Genomic DNA, 24,344 nt, shown 5'->3' with positions numbered 1-24,344 from the left:
TGCTATGGTTACAGGTTGGGTAGCGGATGAATTTAGAACATGTGATTAAACTTGGGCCGAACTACGCACGCGGTTTTAGCGCACATCTGCCGGCCAATCAGAAAAGAGTATTCACCCACATCATGGTATATTCAATCATTTATGAGGCCCAGATGAATGAGGTTTTACTCTAAAGGAGCTTAGATGACATGGTGCAATAACAGCAGAACCAAATGCGTCACAGGATCCCTTTAACACAGACGCGTTCATCAGTGGTAGGTTTGGGCGGTATTAAGGTATTAATGTATTTCGAAAAACCGAAGGTATGGTTTTCAATACCGTCAAAACTGTTTTCTATCTTTTTTGTTCAGCCGAAATAGTCGCAAGCATCCTTGCCTGTGCTGGGCTTAGCCTAAATTATTTGTATTACCGTAATTAATTAATTTTGATTCGCCATTTGTAGGCCGCTTTTTTTAACCTTATTAATAGGCAAACATAGACATGTTACACAAGCACTTTAAACCACTTTAAACTGAACATGTTATTACAGGCTTGCCCACAACGGTGTCCGTTCCATTCGTTTAATTGTCATTCTCCATTGAGGACATTTGTTAACAACATTGTGCATCTAAATAGCTTTCTGAAATGGAAGTTGCGGCTTTTTATTTTATTTTATTGCTGGACATGAATCTATACATCAGGAACTTAGCCATCAGAAGATTTATTTTGGATTTTTGAGTTGGCTGGTTACTGGTGGGATGAAAGAAATTGATAGCGCCCATCCAAGCCTAATCAGTGGAGCGGTAATGATCCTGGCTGACTCATTCCCTGCAGACAGTGTGGCTTGACTGATGGCTCTAATTCTCTGCTGCTTATTCTTTCATATCCAGATAATCACCCCCACATGGTTCGGCTTATTACCCTAACGAGACCCCAGAGGGCATTCCTTAATGTGATTATGAGTGTAACTGTGATGGCGCTAGGCGCGAGCTGCAGCCGAGTAACGTCAGCAGTAGTCCGTGACGCCGTATCGGGGTTCCCACAGGAACCCCTGAAAGCTTGTGGATGGGAAAAACAGTCAAATAAGGCATTGGATTTTTTTTTTTTAATATACCAACCAAACAATAAGCCTCAGCTCTCTGGATCTCTCTGTCTCACGATCAACAGTTCAGAGAAAAACCCTACACTCTCAGAAAAAAAGGTACAGAGTCGTATATTTTGGTAGGTACAGTTTAACCTTTTTCCTGACAGTGTGATGGATATTAAAATATGTAATATTAAAACGATTTCAGCAGGATTTCTTGACCTGACGACATAACCGCAGTATGTTGTCAGTATGAAAGAAGAGGCCTCTTTGATTTCCAATTCTGACCAGTGTCACGTCTTACTCCAAAACAAGCCCGTTTTGAGTCCAAAACCTGAAAAGCCATTGGAACGTGCTTGAAGTACCAGTGTTTCCCATTAATTACCTAGAGTTAATTTTGCTCTCTCAAAGTGCACCAGATTTATAGCCTGGCTCCAGACCTTCAAAGCCACCCCACTCCACAGTTCATAGCTCTTCTTGGTCTGGCATCGCCATGTGCAAAAGCTTTTTCTCCGGTTGAAAATCCAGTCACGGGCGCTGATTGGCTAACGCTGTTGTCAGTCATGCACAACAGAAACAGACACAGCTGTGCCCAAAGCAGAGATTGCCTGAAGCTGCTTAACGTTAGTAGCTAGCCATGGTGGAGAAGCTGGCTAGCATTAGCTAGCTACATTAGCTTGTATAATATTATTTATATATATATATATATATATATATATCCTATAGAACATTGTGGTGCTGTTTCTCTTCCCAGCCATGCTGTTGGTGTGTGGAGGGCTGGTGAACGGACCGTATGCGCTCATTACAACAGCAGTGTCTGCTGACCTGGTAAGTGCTTTTTTATCCATGCTTATTCCACTTATTACAGATCTTAAGTTTGACACTACTCTTATCTTAGTCTGTTCAGATCCTCATCAACTGCCACCGAGGCCCATCTTTCGGCGGAGACTAAAAACACACCTTTTCTTGGGCCCGTCTTGAACTAACGTCGTTCTCCCTCTTTAAAAAACACAAAACAAAAACGAATGTTACTTATTCCTTCTCAAACTACTTTCTACAAGTGCTACTCGATTCCTTCAAAACGTCTTAGCTGTCATAGACTGTGTTGCATAGTTGATTTCTCTACTGTTGACAAAATGTGTTATTGCTTTGGATAAAAGCGTCTGCTAAATGATGTAATGTAATGAGCTGACTGACGGCTAGGTTATTTAGGTTTATTTATTTATTATTATCAAGTTGTTGTTGTTGTTTCCCCCAGATTTCCCCCATTTTCTCCCCAATTGTACTTGGCCAATTGCCCCTGCTGTCGCGGTCGTTGCTCCACCCCTTCTGCTGATCTGGGGAGAGTTGTGGAATAGCACATGCTTCCTCCGATACATGTGCAGTCGCCAACTGCTTCTTTACACCTGACAACGAGGAGTTTCACCAGCAGGATGTAGCGCCAGCAGGATGTAGCGCGTGGGAGCATCACGCTATTCCCCCCAGTTCCCCTCCGCCCCCGAGCAGGCCCCCCGACTGACCAAAGGAGTCACTAGTGTGGCGACCAGCACACATACAGTACCCTTCAATCCGGCTTCCCACCCGCAAACACGGCCAATTGTACCCGCATGGACGCCCGACCAAGCCGGAGGTAAAATGTGGGCTCGAACCTGCGACCCTCGTGTTGGTAGGCAGGGCAGGGAATCTACCACCACACTACCCAGGTTTACTTATTTATGGCCACAAAGTGAATGTGTACCGGCCCCAATGATGACCTCACTCATTCATCTCCAACTGTTTGACCCTAGGGGACCCACAAGAGCCTGAAAGGCAATGCCAGAGCCTTATCTACGGTCACAGCCATCATCGATGGCACAGGATCTGTAGGTCAGTCCATCTCCTCAACTGATACAAGTTTGGTTCCAGTACCATGGCAGATCAGTAGATAAGTGACCCTGCTGTGTGTGTGTGTGTGTGTGTGTGTGTGTGTGTGTGTGTGTGTGTGTGTGTGTGTGTGTGTGTGTGTGTGTGTGTGTGCGTGCGTGTGCTGTCAGGTGCGGCACTGGGCCCCCTGCTGGCTGGAGTGCTGTCTGCAGGCGGCTGGGACAAGGTCTTCTACATGCTGATGACTGCTGACTTCCTCGCTCTGCTGGTGAGTGCTGTTGTCACCACCAGGGAATCAGAATTATTATTAGTAGTAATAGTGGTAGTTCTGGTAGCAGTAGTGGTAGTTGTGCTATCGGTAATAGTAGCAATAATAGCAGCAGCACTAGTAGTAGCAGTAGGATCGATATTATTTGGATTATTATTTCAGCATTTGATCTATGCCACAGCAAGCCTCCTTGCCAGCTTACAGATCATATGCCTGACTGGATTTCCACACACGCACACGCACACACACACACACACACACACACACACACACACAATTCATTTGCTTCTGGGGTGGTCAATTTAGAAGCACATTAGTTAGGGCTGCACGATATTGGAAAAAACTGACATTGCGATATTCCCCGCCCATGCGATATATATTGCGATATGAAAAAATACAGATTTTCACCAGATTAGCTCTATTTGAAAGAAAATAATATTTCTAGAATGATTGGGATGATTTTGTAGAGGAGTCCATCTGATTTTGGAGGGGAAATTAGGTATTTTAATGTTTCTCAACCACTGGGCTGTGACCTACTGGTAGGCCTCAGAGCGTCATCTATCAGGGTGCATACACATTTTGACCAATGGATTTCCATGACTTACATACATGAAAAAGTGAGTTATGACATTCTACTTTAAAATGTCACTAGCCTATACTTCACTTAGTGTAATGCAGCCTTTAAAACCAGGGAAAGACAACATGTATGCTGTATCACCATATTACCATCCAACATCTAAGACCATGTAGTCTCAAATCACAATACAATATGGATATAAATTTGATATATTGCCCACCCCTAATATTGAGTGCCAGAATCTACCTCCCAATGATGCTATTTGCAGAAAAACATTAGATTTAATTGATTATAATCACTGCTTTCAACTTCTTTCGTTCTTCTAACGTTTCAATAAATCAACAATGAAACACCGCTGGTTACTTCACACACTTGGTCTGACCCCCCTCCAGAAACTACCAAGTGGTACGCTCCGCATTTGGGGAGTTCCGGTTTTTGAGCGCACGCAGGGCAGTACAGAGACGAGGATTCACATGCAGCCGACCGGTGACAAACAATTCATTCGTGAAAAGTAATAAATATATATTTAATTGCCCAGCTATGTCTATTGTCTTTTTATTTTCACCGACATGTTTTGTGTAAATGAGTCGCTATGTATGATTACCTCTACCGTAACGTTACTGCTATCATCTGATGCATCATCAGACTGAGGGGGAGAGAGCTGCGGTGATACACGGACAACTTCTCAGTCACTTTAGCCTTCGTGTCATAAGTTGCGGTCTTGCTTTTTGGTGTTTCAAGAGTAAATATCTCCACTCCACGGACATGTTGAGTTACAGCAGCCAGTATACTAGTGCGCTGCAAGCTGTGGACAAGTCCGCCTCGCAATCACATCGTTTACAGACAGGCTACTGTCAGCAACGCAACATAAGCAAAAACAATTCAATTTTGCTCTCTGTGCATGTTTGTTGTGTTGAAGCTAAGCATTAAATGAGTGAGTACAGTAGCGGGGCATCTCTCTCCTTTGAGAGAGCCTGCATTTCACTCAGTAGGCTACCCCTAAAGTGAGAGTTTATCAAGCAACATGACGAGTTAATTTGCTTTTGACATCGCACGTCCTGCGATGTGACTATCGCGCATGCGCACATCGCAATGTCGATGTGTAAACGATATATCGTGCAGCCCTAGTGTATTCTCACACGTACACATACTTTTTAACCTTTATTCATACACTCACTCACGCACACATAAACGCACACACACACACACACACATTCTGATCTGCTGGCCACTGAGCAGCTCCACTGGAGCGGTTGAGTTTAAGGGCTTTGCTCAAGGGCACCTCAGTGGTGGTAATGAGGGAGGGGCAAGCACTGCTTTTTCACTTTCCCCACCCAGATTTATCCTGCCGGTATTGCCGGGATTGAACCGATGACCTTCTGTTCAGAAGCGCTCTTCTCTAACCTTTAATCCAGCACTGCATTAGATTCACATGCCATGGTCCTGAATCTTTCAGGTGTAATTTGTCTCAACACACTTAAATAGACAGAGTAAGAGGTGGTGCTGAAAGAGATATGTCACTCTGATTGAATATTTAGTGAACTGTGCTTTACATACAGACTGGTCTCTTTTAATGGTATAGTTTTGATGCAAACACCACACACAAGTAAGGAATGGAAAACACAAAATCATGCAGGAAATAAATGAACTAATATTTGACTGTGTGTTCTTCTGCCTGCTGCCTAGCTTTTGCTGCGGCTCGTGATGAAGGAGCTGACCTCAAGTAAACCCCGCCCCATCTCCGCTGTAGAGTAAGTACTGCTTTTCTATTGGTCAACGTTTTACTCACTATACATTACTATTGGCCATTGTGCTGCTCATCTCTCCTTTACACCCAATTCCTTACACAAACATCTTCTGAAACAGTTCCACATAACAGTCATAATATTGCATCTGTTCTTTCTTATGAAATCGTACAGTTTCCTTCTTAAAATTCCAATCTGACAAGCTGCTCCATCACACTTTTCCTACAAAGTCACAATCTCAGACTGTGTGTCTTCTGTGGAATGCAGCATCACATCCAAAACAAGTTCGACATAATCATAGAATTTTTTTTCTCTCACAAAAATCAAATTTCTTTAGTTTTTCACACTTTTTCCACATCAAAAGTTTGTTTTTCAAGATTTCATTCATAACAGTAATCTACAGTTTGCCGACGTCACATTGCACTATCAAATTTCTACCCACATTTCAACCAATCATATCACGACATGGCAGCTGTCAATCAATCTTCATTTCGAGGAGAAAATTCTGCGGGCAAAATGGCCGTCTAGTGCCTGTAATCTGGTACAATTTCTAGCCCATAAACTAACTAATAACTAATAACTGGGCCAATTGTATGTAACATAGAAAATAAAGCAAACGGTTATGTCTATGAATGCAAAGACATCTAACTGGCTCGTTACACTCGCATTCCAGGATAACGTTAACGTAAGTCGCGTCACCAGGCTCTAACGTGGGGGTCGCCCCTCTGAGATTCCAGGCGGGCAGCACTCAATGCATCGGATTGTCCGCTCCGCTCCACACGGAAGCAGCAGGCTGCCTGGTACTCTGCGGATCCCACTCGCATAGCATCACAACACACTTTCATAACACACGGTTTCGGGGCAGAACACGCCAGGATTGGCCAATGCCAAATCCAGTCCCCAGAATTGTCAAATCAAATCATCGACACGCTATTATGGCCCGCCTCTCAACACTGTCATCTCAGACATGATTTGTTTTCAAACTCTGAAACGTGTTCGACCCTCGCGCTACTTGCATTCTGTTGGGTTCAGTTGGACTAGACTTTAACAAACCTGCGGAATGTTGTTTCCTTCACCGTCTTCAGTGAAAGTAAGAAAGGGATAGTAGCCGAGAGAAGCCGGCTAACAGCTGTTTGCTGTGCGGCGGAGCTTCTTGCTTTGAACAGGACTGTTACAGCTTAATGACACCTACTTATCAATACCGTGTCCGTGTTTGTCTCTGTCTCACAGGTTGAAGGAGCACTGAGCACTTTGATTGCACTAACTCCACGCAGGAGTATATTGACTCTACACGCACACACACACACACACACACGCACGCACACACACACACACACACACACACACACACTACTGTGCTTTGAAACCACTTGTCTAAGCCTGGAAGGGAGTGAATTGCGACTTGAACAACAACTAGAACCATCCTGGACATAATGAGGCATTAGCCACACACGTCTGAGATTTGTCCCCGGAAGTAGCCTATGACAGAGCTTGACGGGGACACACACACACACACACACACACACACACACACCCCCAGCTGATTCACTGCCTTCATCCCTGAGGAAGAGACTTGAGCTGAAGCGATGGTTTGATGAACCAAACAGAAGAAAATCAGATTTCAACCTGGAGGATGAACACACGTGCACACACACACACACACACACACAAACATGCACACATTAACACAATAATAGTTTCTCTTCTCTCCTGCTATTGACCTCATTCCTGCGGTGGCCATTTTGAATTTGCGCCACGCTTACGGTGGGAAACTTTACCTGGAGGATCATAAACGAGTGTTATTTCAACGTGTGAGGGCTTCAGATAGACCTCACTGTTAGCAAACGAGCTCGCAATCTTGGGAACGACGACTACAATGGTTTCTTGGATGCATCAGGGATGTTGGCTAGCTTACGAGCTCGTCATCTGGGCCATAAGATAGCAGAAACTTAACTTACCATACTTAAACTTAACTTATCATAACTTTAACCAATTTAACCTCTTTTAATAAACAATATAGATATCATTAATTTCGCTAAAGCAATGTCCCTGATGGTGTAACAAAGTTCAGTTGTTTGGTATGGCAGCTAGCTGGGACCCCCATAGGCTAGATTCCCGTAGAAAAACCTTTTCAACGACATGGCCTTCGCCTCGGTGACCCTGTGGAATGACTGGGGCTATTTTGTGTCGAAAAGGCAGAATAAACACAGGTGCAAGCAAAACACTAATGAGGGTTTCCAAATTCCAATCATGGAAGTTTGAAACCCTCATTAGTGTTTTGCTTTCACCTGCGTTTACCCTGCCTTTTCGACACAAAATGGCCCCCGTGAGAAGGGTCTATTGAGTACGAAACGAAAACGGAAGAGTGTGCGGCTTAAATTGACTGTTAGAACAGCCTCAGGTCTGCACCTTGCGGGGTTTGTGTTCTTTCTGCTGAGCTTTATTTAAGATAGGTACAGTGGGCCAAGTATATTACACGTGAACATAACAATGTTCACTTAAGGGATTCACATTAAAATGTGTAGCTGTACAGTATATTCCTTTGGATTCTTGAGATTATTTTGCATCTAATAACGTATTTTCAGTGAGGTATCGATATCTATGAAATTATAAATGTGTGATGTAAATTCAAAATGGCCGCTGTAGGAATAAGGTCCGTTCGTTCTCCTCATGTGATCTATATTTCTCTCTCTCTCTCTCTCTCTCTCTCTCTCTCTCTCTCTCTCTCTCTCTCTCTCTCTCTCTCTCTCCCTCTCTCTCTCTCTGTCTCTCGATACCACTGTACCCATCCTCGGCTCTTCTGACTTTTTTGAAAAGTGCTGTTTTACCGTCACCTTTGCCTTACTGAACCAAAGAGACTGTGGGGATTATGTTGTAATATAAATAAGAGACTATTTTATTTTTAAATTATTCCTGTCCGTTTCGTGGTGGTTTCTGATGTATCTTCTCATAGAGATTGCTCTGTGTATTTTCTCAGTGTGTTCTTAAATGAAGGTACCTGTGTTGTATTTTATATATGAAATCCCTCAACCCCCCCCCCCCCCCCCCCCCCCCCCCCCCCCGCCTTGCTTTCCTGTACGGGGGTTTGGATCTCGGATGTTATGAATGTAACGTTTCTGTCAAATTAGAAAACTTGACAGGCGGTGACGTCCTTATATGGACGATATATGTTGATGCAGTGCAATGTTGATTTGTAGGTTTTGTCTTACATAGATAGTCGTAGAGGCTGCGTCTGATCCAGAACTGCAAAACGGGAATATCACTAAGTTTAAGAATTTGCATTATGTTACTCCAATGGCCAGATTTGTTCATATTTATGGTAATTATACATTCTGTTTGTTGATTTTCTCGACACCGGCCTGGGAGCAAAATACCAAAATGCCTGATAACGTTGTGTCTTCATCATTGTACCCTTCCATGGTGGTAGCATTGAGACATTATGCCTTCCGTAGAGCAGAAGCACATAAATAGTGTGGTGGCAGTGACGTCAATCTGTATATTTAATATGTGTCAGTGGTACTTGAACAATGTGTGCCTTTTCTGTGATTTGTATATAAAAAACACGTCTGAACTGTTTCCCGACGACTTCGCGAATGAACCGAACCTACGCAGCTTTGCTTCGGCCAGGTTCATTTGCAAAGCATCCTGGAGAAAATAAACCCATTTTTTTCTCTCTCTCTTCACTGAACTGTTTCGGGGGGGTGTTTTTGATGGCTCAGTCTTTGTGCTGCGCGCTACTACAGGTGGCTAAATGGGTTGGCGTGGAGTGGCCTTAAGTCTCAGCTGTAGGTGACAGATGTCATTCCAAATGATGTGCTGCTGACAGACAGAAACCCACTCAGTGACACGGGCAGACTAGAAAACACACACACATAATGTAGGGTTTGGGAAGGCTACTTGAGATGGTTTGAAGTATCAAGATCCTGAGTCTGACTGGAACCAAAATGGGAAGGAATAAAGTTCACAGTCTGTGTTCAAATCCAAAAATCACCTTGCTCTCATTAGTTTACCATCCAACGTATTCTTTTTTATGTGATTTTTGGGCTGGACAATAAGGTTGAAGTCATAATCATGATACTCATTATGCACTTTCCCCCCTCCAATATCGATATATATACCATCATAGTGCAATATTCAAAATGGTTAAAATACCTATATTCTGTATTTGATTCTGATCTGATCTTTTTCTTCTACTCCTATTTGTTTTGTTTTGTTTTCTCTATAGGTCGCTCTGTCGGTTGTTGGTCGGTTTGTGCCACAAAAATGTGCATATCTGGTCACAGCTATTGCCAATTCGCGCTTTATATTGCTGTTGGTTTATATCGTCTTTTATTCTTTTCTGTCTTTTAACAAAGTACACAAGCAACCACGACGATAATGCGATTCGGTAAAATGTTTCTGATCATGATGTGGCTCACAAATTAATGCTCGTCCCATTGAGCCAAACAGGTGGGATGTCAACCAAAACCCATTTTGAAGTCTATCTAATAAAGGCAGAACAGTCTGTCTCCATGTCTGCACTCTGTATATATATATGTCTGTATGCATGCATGTCTGTCCATCGCATATCTCGAGATCCGTTCGTCGGCTCGACTTCAAATTCGGGGAGTGCGCCACTAAACGGGAGTGCAGTGCAGTGCCGAATTTCATGCAATTCGGACACACGCATAGTTATAGCGCCACCTACCGGCAACACAAAAAGCGGTTTAGATTAGATTAGATTAGATTAGATTCTTTAATGACCACACAGCCAGGCTGGTGGAATTTGTTTTCAGTACAGTTCATACGTAAGCAATGTCCAACATCATGATACATACATACATAAAACACAGTAACAGTACACAATACAGTTATAGCAGCAGTGATATGGGGGTTGTTATATAGAGTTCAGTGTCCTTATAGCAGTGGGGAAGAAACTGTTTTTAAAACGGGTTGTCTTTATCTCCAGAACCGTTCATCCGATGGACTTCAAACCTTGTGTGCTGCTGGGAACCCGACAAGAGTGCAGTGATGTGTAATTCGACCAATCAGAACGCGGCTTTCACGTATCTCGAGAACCGTTCATCTGTTTGGGTGAAGAGTGGGAGAGCATGATGTGTGAATGGGGGGAAGCCAAGGGGAGGGAGGGGAACGGGCACTGCGCTAGTAATATAATACCTAATTTTGACAGTTGTTAAACAAAATGTGCTTCTACTTGCAATAAACTTGATTACTGATATGAATTCTCAGTCCTTAGTACATCAGATAAAAACGTGTTTTACCTGATGAAGGTCTGGGATCAAAACATATCGGTAATAAAGTTGATTGCAGTTAATTGGAGTGTATTGTGGGTTATTGCAGTTAATTGGAGTGTATTGTGGGAATTCTCTCTTGTCTTGCCTATGGACATTTCCTTCAATGCACCAGTCTACAAGAAACTGAACGTGTGCGTGAGCTTTGACAGTCAACGATGTGCTAAACTGTACTTATTATCATCAGTTCAGACAGCAGAATTTTGCATCATGATTTCCCAAAATCACCATAAGTTCCACTGACAGACAGTAAATGATTATATTGAATTTTTTATTGTCTAGCCCTAATCTGAATAGAAATGGACTTTCAAACGCTCTCTGCCAACGTGTGAAAATCCACCTGCCACATTACAGCACAGGCAACATATCCGTTAAACAACTACCTTCTTTCATAGAAATCGGTGAAGTTAGGCAGCGGATTAATCCAACTCGGAAACATAATCCGATTACGGTACTTTCAATTACTTTGGGATTATTCCGCCTCCAAACACAGAACATAAGATCTGGAAAAAGACATTTACTATCTGCAGAGAGCGTTTTCCAAACAGCCCAATCATTTCCTCATGTATCTTTTTCACTAAGTCTCCCAAGTCTGCAGGCCCGCTGAACGATATTTCCAGCCTTTCCTGACTCGTCCCAACCAACAAATAATCCCCTAAAATGTGTGTGGAATTGGATTAACCTACTTTCTCTCAATAAGTATAATGAGTTAAGAGGTCACACACACACCCAACCTCCCCTCACCCCTTCTTCACCACACACAAATCACATGCCTCCTTCCCAATCAATACCCTTAATCAACCAAAACCAAGAAAAGCGGCTGTGGGATTGAATTCAGACTTCTTGCAGATGTAGCTTTGCCTGGTTGGGTGCTGCGCCTGCGTGCGCGCTGTGACTAATCTAAAATAACATCACAGTCACAGCCCCCCCACCCCCCCCTGCCCTGAGGCCTTGGTGGATGGCTCATTTGGTAATGCCTTCGCCCACGAGAGAGGGACTGAATTAAATCTGAGCCCCCCTCCCCTCACTTTCCACACTTCAGTCTTTCTCTTTGGTTACTTTCTCCACAGATTCAAGATATTTATTGTCACTCCGTTGTACAAGTACACACGTGTGAGTTTCTCAGGCAGGGCTGTGCCTTAGTCGTTTATTTTCTCACATACTGTGTTTACGCATAGTAATAATAATCTGATCCCAACCTAATTATAATTATACTCCCATTATTGAAACTGGCAGGGAAACGCCATATGATTGATGATCTGTAATTAATTAGCATTACACACATAGATTGCTGTGTGCATGTCTTGTTGTGTGTGTGTGTATGTGAACACACACGACACACATTCACATCTGAATGTGTGTCTGTACGTGCATGTTGTTGGTGTGTGTGCTTGTGTAACCTGCGTTGTGTTGACAGTACTGGCAGCAATAACCCATGTTAGGGGCTTGCCCAGGATTCGATCTGATGACCTCCCGCTTCCAAAGCGCACGCGCTGACCACTATGCCAAGAGAGCTAAGCTCCCTTGGAGCTGGTTAACATGAACAGCCTTTATACTGGGGGAGTGAGTTTACTTTCACCAATCTACTCACTACCACTCGGGACTCAGGAGGACTCAGTCATTCGGTTACAAATGCATGGATGTGTTTGTGTCATTGTGTGTGGGAATGGTTGTGTGTGGGTTAGTCTGTGTGTTTGTGTGTTGTATGCACTTCTTGTTATGTGTCTATAGAGGCCATTTACACCTGGCGCTAACATGCGTTTTCTGTCATCAGATTGCAATCAGATTGTGTTTTATCACTTGAAATGCCAGGTGTAAACACCCCCAAAACACATTGAAGAAGGATTGCAATCTGATCGGCCAAACCACCTCCGGAGGTGGTCAGGGATGCATTGTGTACACATTGAACATAAGTGTAAATAAATGCAATGTGTCCTCTCAATCTGGATACAGAAACTTTATGTGGATTGAGAGGACAACCAGTTCTGCCATCAGATTGCAATCTGATGGCAGAAAACACATGTTAACGCCAGGTGTAAATGGAATCAGGTTAATGTGGTCAAGTACAATCTGATTGCAATCTGATGGCAGAAAACGCATGTTGACACCAGGTGTAAATGGCCTCATTTAGTGTGTGCGTGTGAGTGCTTTTGTGTGTATGTAGGCTATGTGTGTGTGTGTGCGTGTGTGTGTGCATGCATGCATGCATGTCTAATTGTGTGCATGTCTGCATGAGTTTGTGTGTGTGTGTGTGTTTTGTTTTTTAATGTGACTACATTGTGTGTATGCACTTCTTGATGTGCCTTCAGCAGTATGTCTCCATCTCCATTGTGTGCGTTTGTGTGAGTCTCTCTTTCTCTCTGTGCATTCGTGTGTGTGTGCGTGGACGCGCGCTGGGAGCGGGGGGGCGGGGACGCGCGTATTGGAGAGCCTTTGTGAGATGCGGGAGATAGCTTGGTGTGATAGAGAGAGAGAGAGAGACATAAGAGAGAGTTGAAAGAGAGAGAGAGAGCGAGATAGTTAAAGAGAGAGAGTGTATTTGACGGACGTGGGGATGTTGTTGGGCTGACTGACTCCAGACTGCACAGACCCGCTGTGTGTGTGTGTGTCTCTGCTCTTGTCTTGTGTGTTCTTCGGCGGTGGGACCGGACCGGAGCGCCCACGGGGCTGAAGCCGCACAGCCACGCACCTTGGCCGGGGAGAAAGAGAGGAGACATGGGCTCCTCCTCGTCCTCCTACCGGGTCATCTACCTGGACGTGGACGGCAGAATCCAGAAGGTACAGTAGTAGATAACCCACATGAAGATGTCAGCGGTAGAGTTCCAGTCAGTCAGTCGAGTAGGCTGTAACGTTAGGCTAGAAAAAACAGGTGTGATCCCGGAACAGATGCTCACAAAGACAGCCAAGTAGGTCCCTTAATGTTTGAAGAATATTCGACTCTTAGAGGAACCCAAAAGGTTTCGCTGTGTGAACTAAACTTATTGGTACAACAGACGCTGTAAGTCAATATCTGTAGGCTAGCAATATTACAGGAATGTTGGCGATACTGTAGGAGATAATGATCATAAAGTGCCCTGGTAGCCCTAGCCTACTACAGCCTATATAAACTCAGTATTGTGTACAACAGATGCAGTGAAAGTCCTTTTCGTGATAGCCTACCAAGAGATAAAATAAAATACCATAAACTGTGATTAAGCCGTTATAAATTAACTATTGATTAGCCTACCACCGGACAATCCCATTCAATAGGAAATAGTGATATCATAGCAGATAACTTTAGATAATTTGGTTACCTTGAATTTCTCATATATAGAATACTTATCATCATAGCCTACTTTATAGCATTCATGCTATAAAGTAACTAAAGTCCATAAGTCAATTAAATCCACTGTTGAGTGTAACAGACACACACATTAAGTCCATATAAATATAATAGTGATACCAGAGGGGGGAATAATAATACCATAAACTTAGTATAAATTCAATGTTTAATACCACAGTTATAATAGGATGTGTTTTTCTTGTTGGGTGGCAATTAATAATTTTCAGTAAAATGTCTAATATTCACCTGTCATAAAATCCCCATGAAAAAGGACGATAGTAATCCAATAACATATTTTTTAGAAGGATATGTAGCCTATCAGAACTGATTTAGTTTCCAAATATATAATAGTTTAGCTATTATCCAGCAAGTATATTATAGCAATATTAGTGCTTCGTATGAGATAAAAAACAAAAAACAAACAGAAGATTGTGATGAAGTGAGTTTTCAGCACTGTAAGGACTATTACAGGAATATATTTGGGAGAGCTTTTAACCACTAATTAGATTTTAACAAGGTGTTTCAGTCTAAATGTGGGCTCTATTTATCATGATGAGTACACACTGTAAGCTAAAATAGTGCTTATAATCTACAGTATAATCACAGTGATCATGCTAATAATAATGCCATGTAATCATAGTAATCATGATGTATATGAATCATCACCATAATACTGTAACCTTGTAGGCATAATACTGTAACCTTGTATCAAGGCATAATAGGTTACAGTTGGTACACATCTTAATCTCATAGCTTTATGTTGAAGGTGTATATATGGGTGTGTGTGTGTGTGTGTGTGTGTGTGTGTGTGTGTGTGTGTGTGTATGTGTGTGTGTGTGATTTCTGCTCCGCTGCGGAGGTTGAAGAGTAACTCAGTAACTCAGGTCGGAACTTGAAAGCCCCAGTCCGCAATTCTTGAGCCGACAAAACTCATTGTATTGCACATACACATACACACAAACCCTAAACACACACATTCCTGAAGTTTAGCGCATGCATTGGGGAAAATAAACATTTATTTGCAATGCTTCTGCAATGCACAATACAGATTCAAGAGTTTTCTGTAAGAATTACAAGCAATCAAATGCATACTAACTTTTCAAGGTGTCATACTACAGTTAAAACTAATCTTACCTAGACTCAGGTTCCTGAGGACCAACTCACTTAAAGTCCCTGGAAACCAGAAATATTTTTATTATTATTTAGCATTTTGAGTTCATCACATCACAGGAACCTATGTTAATAAGCCACCAGCCAAATTTGAATGATGATGAACGTCGCAAAGTATATAAATTTAGGTTTGACAGTCATGGCAAAAGTCATGAGAATCAATTATATTTTAGAGTGTATTTTCTCCCACGGACTGTGTGGGCATGTCCCGTCTGCAGCAGGTCTTTTCCTCTCTCTCTCTCTCTCTCTCTCTCTCTCGGAGGAGGAGACTGCTCAGAGGAGACCTCTCTCTCCGGAGAGAGAGAGAGAGGAGTGAGAGAGAGAAGGAAAGAGAGATGGAGTGTGTGCGTGTGTGCATGCGTGTGTGTGATTCGATTAAATCTTATGACGTGATAAGATCATGCATTTTAGCACCGCGCGCTCCGCTCTCTTCAATGAGGAAATGGAAATCCAGACCTTGTAGAAAAGTGTCGATTTTTGGGGTTAGGGTTGAAAGTAATTCTCTCTCTTTTCTGAGGCACACAATTACTCACATAAGACCCTAAATTTAATAGTTAGAAGTTTTTTGTGGATTTTGGTTTCCAGGGACTTTAAGAGATTTCTAGCTATTTGGGACCTGTTTCTGGCCTACCTTGACGAGGTTAGGGGCGACGGGTTACTCGCCCGGCTGGTCTCCCATAGACCCCTTGTGTGAGATCCCATGCATAGCCTCTTTTGCGGGGATGTAGGCACACTGTGCGGCTGATGGCACCACGCTGTGATAGTGTAGATGTATATGTATGTATACGTTTTGTTTTCTACTTGTTTTTGTTTGTCCTTTCTTTTCTTTTCCTGTATCTGAGTTTGTTTGTTTTTGCTTGTTGATGTTCTAAAAATTATGAAATAAAATATGGGGGGGGGGGGGGGGCGGGGGGGGGGGGGGGGGCGGGGGGGTACTAACAGGTACTAGTCTTACCTGTTCCACATTGTCCGTCAGGGTCTGCCAGTTATTTGGGTGAATAAGCTAATGCCTCTACTTAGCTAACCTCCCAACCTGGCAACCTCACAAACTCTCTCATGCGGTGTTTGAATTGACTGCCTCAGTTCAGTTTCCTCATACAGGAGGAAGAATTCAAATGATGCAGGAGATATGCAGCAAAACGTGCACACGCAAATTCATTCAAATGAGATTCCTCAGCTGCTCAAGACCTTTCCATCCATCACTGCCTGATGTTTGCTGTGCTGCAGAGTCAGCAGGCAAACACTGGCAAAGTGACAGCAGTGTTTTGTGACAGTTTTTTTTTAAGTAAACTAGTAGGTATGCTGCAGATTAGCTACCAGTGTTGGGCAAGTTACTTTCAAAATGTAATATACTACATCTTACTAGTTACTTTCATTTGAAAGTAATACGTTACTTTACAATATTACTGTCTGTATAGAGTAACTCATTAATTATTACACTACTTTTGCATTACTTTCACCAAAACAACAGCAGCAGCAGAATGACATCGCTGCCCCGGAACCACCCCGAAAAATAATGTCAACCGCCTTGAAGTCAGTGTAAACAATCCAAAATTCTAAATGTTATTGTCATCTGTAGTGGTTATTTGCATAAAAACAGACAGTTTGACTAAGACATAAATGATTGTATCTTTATTTAAATAATATGCTTTGATTTAAAAAGAAATGTAACTCAATTTGTAACTTGAGTTACTTGACAAAGTAACTGGTATAATATTACTGAAATCCTATAAGTAATAGGATACCTATAAGTATAGGTAATATATTACTGAGTTACTGCTAAAAGTAATATATTACATGTAATATGTTACTTTTGTATTGAGTTAACCCCAACACTGTTAGCTACAAGATTGCTGGTTAACTTTTCATTTTGTTAAGGGTAAACATGAGGTAAAAGGAGATTGGTTGATACATTTAAGTCTAGTTAGAAGACAGAGTGACATTTCAATCACACCTTGTTTCTGATTTGAACCTGCAACACGCAATATGTACATTTCTTTACGGGTATGTGTGACACACTCAGCACCGACACTAGGCACACGCGCATCATCCCAGGGCATCATCCCAGGGCATCATCCCACGGCATCATCCCAGGCAAGAATGGTACCACGGTCAAACGGACAGTGTTTGGCTGTAATGCCCCTTCTAAAATTAACTATCCACACAGACAGTTTAGCATTCCCTGGAACAGGCCAAGGTGCCCTTCAAAGAAAGTTGTGGATCACCTCGTTTAATTAAAACGACATGCGACGCAGTGAATTTATACAACCTCACGTTTCCCTCAGTGTAGCCTGCACAAGGTGTTTAGGGAGCATGGTAAATAGCAGACGCTGTGAGGCGTTTAGGGGGACATCTGTAGCAACAGAAAATAACCTACACTTACATTATTGTCTGTTGAAATTAACTTTGCAAACTGAGCCATCTTACATGTGCTGTATCATACTGCAGCACTTAATTTCTTTATTAGAATATTTATTTTGTTGAGGAAAAGGGACTGAATATATAATATAAAAATATTTTTTTAAGGCGGTTTTTGGCCTTATATAGTTAGTTCTATAGTGTGGTATACTGTTCTTCAGTTCATAAAAGATTACATTTGTGCATTTTTCTTGGGAGGAGGGGGAGCACCATGTAGCAATTATGCTTAGAGTACGCGGATGGTGCTGGACACACTGAGTCAACTAACCTGACTCAACTGAAATAGAAACTTAAAATCACTGTTAACCTCAACATCCAGAATATCCAAATTGATTGTCATCCGAAACATTTCTGCCACATGAAAATCCAAAACACTATTAAAAAATCTCATTAAAGCAGCTATACGAGAAACTTTCATTTTGTATTGAATTTAGCGGCTCCCTGTGGACAAAAGCGGAAGTGTTCTCCCAGAATGAAGACTGCATTTCCTGAACACCGTCTCCTCCCAGCCGAGCTGCTACAGCCGGCCAGGGCTTCTCTGAGCCCGCCTCCCCCGCTGTTGTATTTACTGCATAAGGTTAACATTATTGGTTCATTCTGTTTTATTTACTGCATAAGGTTAACATTATTGGTTCATTCTGTTTTATTTACTGCATAAGGTTAACATTATTGGTTCATTCTGTTTTATTCACTGCATAAGGTTAACGTTATTGGTTCATTCTGTTTTATTTACTGCATAAGGTTAACATTATTGGTTCATTCTGTTGTATTCACTGCATAAGGTTAACATTATTGGTTCATTCTGTTGTATTTACTGCATAAGGTTAACGTTATTGGTTCATTCTGTTGTATTTACTGCATAAGGTTAATGTTATTGGTTCATTCTGTTTTATTTACGGCATAAGATTAACGTTATTGGTTCATTCTGTTGTATTTACTGCATAAGCTTAATGTTATTGGTTCATTCTGTTGTATTCACTGCCTAAGGTTAATGTTATTGGTTCATTCTGTTTTATTTACTGCATAAGGTTAACATTATTGGTTCATTCTGTTTTATTTACTGCATAAGGTTAACATTATTGGTTCATTCTGTTTTATTTACTGCATAAGGTTAACATTATTGGTTCATTCTGTTGTATTCACTGCATAAGGTTAATGTTATTGGTTCATTCTGTTGTATTTACTGCATAAGGTTAACATTATTGGTTCATTCTGTTTTATTTACTGCATAAGCTTAATGTTATTGGTTCATTCTGTTTTATTTACTGCATAAGCTTAATGTTATTGGTTCATTCTGTTGTATTCACTGCCTAAGGTTAATGTTATTGGTTCATTCTGTTGTATTCACTGCATAAGGTTAATGTTATTGGTTCATTCTGTTTTATTTACTGCATAAGGTTAACATTATTGGTTCATTCTGTTTTATTTACTGCATAAGGTTAACATTATTGGTTCATTCTGTTGTATTCACTGCATAAGGTTAATGTTATTGGTTCATTCTGTTGTATTTACTGCATAAGGTTAACATTATTGGTTCATTCTGTTTTATTTACTGCATAAGCTTAATGTTATTGGTTCATTCTGTTTTATTTACTGCATAAGCTTAATGTTATTGGTTCATTCTGTTGTATTCACTGCCTAAGGTTAATGTTATTGGTACATTCTGTTGTATTTACTGCATAAGCTTAATGTTATTGGTTCATTCTGTTGTATTCACTGCCTAAGGTTAACATTATTGGTTCATTCTGTTTTATTTACTGCCTAAGGTTAATGTTATTGGTACATTCTGTTTTATTTACTGCATAAGCTTAATGTTATTGGTTCATTCTGTTTTATTTACGGCATAAGATTAACGTTATTGGTTCATTCTGTTTTATTTACTGCATAAGGTTAATGTTATTGGTTCATTCTGTTGTATTCACTGCATAAGGTTAACATTATTGGCTCATTCTGTTTTATTTACTGCATAAGGTTAATGTTATTGGTTCATTCTGTTTTATTCACTGCCTAAGGTTAATGTTATTGGTTCATTCTGTTTTATTTACGGCATAAGCTTAATGTTATTGGTTCATTCTGTTGTATTTACTGCATAAGGTTAACATTATTGGCTCATTCTGTTTTATTTACTGCATAAGATTAACGTTATTGGTTCATTCTGTTGTATTCACTGCATAAGGTTAACATTATTGGTACATTCTGTTTTATTTACTGCATAAGGTTAACATTATTGGCTCATTCTGTTTTATTTACTGCATAAGGTTAACATTATTGGTTCATTCTGTTTTATTTACTGCATAAGGTTAACATTATTGGCTCATTCTGTTTTATTTACTGCATAAGGTTAACATTATTGGTTCATTCTGTTTTATTTACTGCATAAGGTTAACATTATTGGCTCATTCTGTTTTATTTACTGCATAAGGTTAACATTATTGGTTCATTCTGTTTTATTTACTGCATAAGGTTAACATTATTGGCTCATTCTGTTTTATTCACTGCATAAGGTTAACATTATTGGCTCATTCTGTTTTATTCACTGCATAAGGTTAACATTATTGGTTAATTCTGTTTTATTTACTGCATAAGGTTAACATTACTGGTTCATTCGCTGTCATTGCAACCTGTCTCACACAGACATGGACACAGGAAGTCCCACTGTCACAGACATTTAGAAGAACTAAATCGCCAATCTCCTCGCTGATGGTCTCATTTGCTGATGTACAGTAGGTAAGATGTGAGGGCCATCATCCAGTTAAAAGTTCCTCGTAGCTGCTTTAAGTCTTCAATTGCAGAAAAAAGCACACACGCACACACACACGCACGCGCACGCACGCACACACACACACACACACACACACACTAATATATAATAATTAGACAGAATGTCCCATAATGGCCAATGCCAAATGCTTGCTGCTCTCCATGCAGACAGGAGTGGTGTGTGAGGTGGTGTTGTGTTGTTTACACTGACACACCGATGGAGTAGAAGCGGCAGCTCATAAAAGGCCATATAAAGAGCTTTATGCTTCGCCGGCACTTTGCATTTATTGCGCTGTGGCTTTGTTTATGGAGTTCAGCCAGAGTCTGTAGCCACTGCTGAAAAACACATCTCAACCAGTCACTTCCTGCTGCGTAGTAGCCACTGCTGAAAAACACATCTCAACCAGTCACTTCCTGCTGCGTAGTAGCCACTGCTGCAAAACACATCTCAACCAGTCACTTCCTGGTGCGTAGCCACTGCTGAAAAATACATCTCAACCAGTCACTTCCTGGTGCGTAGCCACTGCTGAAAAACACATCTCAACCGGTCACTTCCTGGTGTGTAACCACTGCTGAAAAACAAATCTCAACAGGTCACTTCCTGGTGCGTAACCGCTGCTGAAAAACACATCTCAACCAGTCACTTCCTGCTGCGTAGCCGCTGCTGAAAAACACATCTCAACCAGTCACTTCCTGCTGCGTAGCCGCTGCTGAAAAACACATCTCAACCAGTCACTTCCTGGTGCGTAGCCACTGCTGAAAAATACATCTCAACCAGTCACTTCCTGGTGCGTAGCCACTGCTGAAAAACACATCTCAACCGGTCACTTCCTGGTGTGTAACCACTGCTGAAAAACAAATCTCAACAGGTCACTTCCTGGTGCGTAACCGCTGCTGAAAAACACATCTCAACCAGTCACTTCCTGCTGCGTAGCCGCTGCTGAAAAACACATCTCAACCAGTCACTTCCTGCTGCGTAGCCGCTGCTGAAAAACACATCTCAACCAGTCACTTCCTGCTGCGTAGCCGCTGCTGAAAAACACATCTCAACCAGTCACTTCCTGCTGCGTAGCCGCTGCTGAAAAACACATCTCAACCAGTCACTTCCTGGTGCGTAGCCGCTGCTGAAAAACACATCTCAACAGGTAATTTCCACGTGATTTCTAACCCCACATAGGATAAGTAATAACCACGCCCTGTGGCGCGGGGATTGGCCAGGAGCAACACTGGAGGGCACGCAGCCCAGCGATTTCATGAACCAACTGAATAGCTCTTGAGAACGGACAGCGATTTCGAGAGCGGACATTTAAATGAATTATGGTCACCTACCTTCCTTAGCATAGTAATAATAATAATAAGCATAATAATTGTAATCTACACAATGTACACAATCTACAAAAACATGCAATAATATAAACGGTGTTGTGTTCACGTTCATACCTCATATAATATAATGTATCATTATCGTTAATTTCAAGCTAAATTCTTACCCAGAAAAAAGGTACAGCACTGAAAATGTAACAAGCAATAGTTTTTTAAACATCTTTATTTTAAAAGATGAAAAACCCCAGGTGCTTTAGTCCCAAGCTTCAATGCTCCTGGCCAATCCTGGCGCCACAGGGCGTGGTTACTGCTTATCCTATATGGGGTTAGAAATCACGCGTCATTTCCTGGTGCGTAGCCGCTGCTGAAAAACACATCTCAACCAGTCACTTCCTGGTGCGTAACCGCTGCTGAAAAACACATCTCAACCAGTCACTTCCTGCTGCGTAGTAGCCACTGCTGCAAAACACATCTCAACCAGTCACTTCCTGGTGCGTAGCCACTGCTGAAAAACACATCTCAACCAGTCACTTCCTGCTGTGTAGCCACTGCTGAAAAACACATCTCAACCAGTCACTTCCTGCTGCGTAGTAGCCACTGCTGCAAAACACATCTCAACCAGTCACTTCCTGGTGCGTAGCCACTGCTGAAAAACACATCTCAACCAGTCACTTCCTGGTGCGTAGTAGCCACTGCTGCAAAACACATCTCAACCAGTCACTTCCTGGTGTGTAACCGCTGCTGAAAAACACATCTCAACCAGTCACTTCCTGGTGCGTAGCCACTGCTGAAAAACACATCTCAACCAGTCACTTCCTGGTGCGTAGCCACTGCTGAAAAACACATCTCAACCAGTCACTTCCTGGTGCGTAGCCACTGCTGAAAAACACATCTCAGCAGGTCACTTCCTGGTGCGTAGCCGCTGCTGAAAAACACATCTCAACCGGTCACTTCCTGGTGCGTAACCGCTGCTGAAAAACACATCTCAACCAGTCACTTCCTGGTGCGTAGCCGCTGCTGAAAAACACATCTCAACCAGTCACTTCCTGGTGTGTAACCGCTGCTGAAAAACACATCTCAACAGGTCATTTCCTGGTGTGTAACCGCTGCTGAAAAACACATCTCAACCAGTCACTTCCTGCTGCGTAGTAGCCACTGCTGAAAAACACATCTCAACCAGTCACTTCCTGGTGTGTAACCGCTGCTGAAAAACACATCTCAACCAGTCACTTCCTGGTGTGTAACCGCTGCTGAAAAACACATCTCAACCAGTCACTTCCTGGTGCGTAGCCACTGCTGAAAAACACATCTCAGCAGGTCACTTCCTGGTGCGTAGCCGCTGCTGAAAAACACATCTCAACCAGTCACTTCCTGGTGTGTAACCACTGCTGAAAAACACATCTCAACCAGTCACTTCCTGGTGTGTAACCACTGCTGAAAAATACATCTCAACCAGTCACTTCCTGGTGCGTAGTAGCCACTGCTGAAAAACACATCTCAACCGGTCACTTCCTGCTGCGTAGCCACTGCTGAAAAACACATCTCAACCAGTTACTTCCGCCCCCTAAGACCAAAACAAAATGTTACAGCCCAGCCAATCAGAGGCTTCCCGCCACTTTTCGTGCAGGGAAAACCCGGAAATGCTTACTTGTGATTCAGATGGAGCGTCTGACCACGTGAGACTAACCATGTAGCATTGTAGCATTCCGCTGCAAAGTGCTTTTATATGCATTACCGCCACCTTCTGGATTGGGGGGGGTTAAAGTTCACAACATGACGTCACACAAATGGGCCATGTGGTGACACTCCCACACAGCCGCAAAACCCTCCGCTATTCGCCGCAGCTCCTGAGCCTGCGTGAATGCGACCTAAGGAAAAAAGCTTCTGCACACTTTGCCAAAGCTTATTTTTGTATTATTTGTTATTTAATTTTTAAATTGTCAGTCTTCCAGTCCCTCATGAGTGCCACCTGGGTCCCACATTTTCCTCTCTTTGTACCTTTCCTTTCTCCAAGTCCCAGCACCTTTCCTGAGTCTTTCGACAGCAGCCATTCCCAACCTGTGGGGGCCGTGAAGTAGCCTGGGTAAACCCATCCCCCACGTGACCTGCTCTCAGACCTGTTCTCACGTGGGGGCTGGGTTTACCTAGGCTAGCCGTGAAGGTCTTGCACGTGGGCCGTCTAATCATTTGCAAATTCAATACAATTTCAGAGAAAAAAAGTGTTATTATTATGTACTGTATGATAATGCATTTCTCCATTGTTGAATGGTATTTAACTTGTAATCAGTTGTTAGTTGTCAATTAGCCTATTGCAGACAGCCCCTCATTTTGTTTCTGATTTCTGTGTGGTGCTGATGGACAGCTCCTTTTATCGTTCTCTGAGAACACATTACGCTCGGATGGGGGCGGCAAACATTTTTGATAGATTCAAGTGGGCCGTGAGTCGGTAAAGTATTTTTCTCTCTCTCTCATGCACTGTTAATACCTTACTTATCTTTCATTGTCTTGTTTCAACAGTCTTTATGCATATTTATATGGAATACA

General features: G+C 42.2%; 2 protein-coding genes across 4 annotated transcripts in view; both read left to right on the top strand.

The window, feature by feature from the left end:
* Positions 1-9,193, top strand: part of slc37a1 (solute carrier family 37 member 1) — a 52,608-nt gene extending 43,415 nt beyond the window's left edge. For both annotated transcript variants that reach the window (XM_083639309.1, XM_083639308.1), the window contains 5 exons: positions 1,818-1,891; positions 2,851-2,929; positions 3,097-3,194; positions 5,458-5,522; positions 6,747-9,193. In XM_083639309.1, coding sequence (XP_083495435.1) covers positions 1,818-1,891; positions 2,851-2,929; positions 3,097-3,194; positions 5,458-5,522; positions 6,747-6,762 — 332 coding nt within the window. In that variant the 3' untranslated portion in view covers positions 6,763-9,193. The remainder of the gene's footprint in view (positions 1-1,817; positions 1,892-2,850; positions 2,930-3,096; positions 3,195-5,457; positions 5,523-6,746) is intronic.
* Positions 9,194-13,334: 4,141 nt separating this feature from the next.
* pde9aa (phosphodiesterase 9aa) overlaps positions 13,335-24,344 on the top strand; it is a 55,533-nt gene continuing 44,523 nt past the window's right edge. For both annotated transcript variants that reach the window (XM_083638769.1, XM_083638768.1), the window contains exon 1: positions 13,335-13,585. In XM_083638769.1, coding sequence (XP_083494895.1) covers positions 13,523-13,585 — 63 coding nt within the window. In that variant the 5' untranslated portion in view covers positions 13,335-13,522. The remainder of the gene's footprint in view (positions 13,586-24,344) is intronic.

This window comes from Poromitra crassiceps (genome assembly GCF_964638095.1).
Source record: "Poromitra crassiceps genome assembly, chromosome: 6".
In the NCBI taxonomy this organism is placed as follows: Eukaryota; Metazoa; Chordata; class Actinopteri; order Beryciformes; family Melamphaidae; genus Poromitra; species Poromitra crassiceps.
The sequence above is the reverse complement of the archived record's forward strand: the minus strand, read 5'-3'. Positions and strand labels throughout refer to the sequence as shown.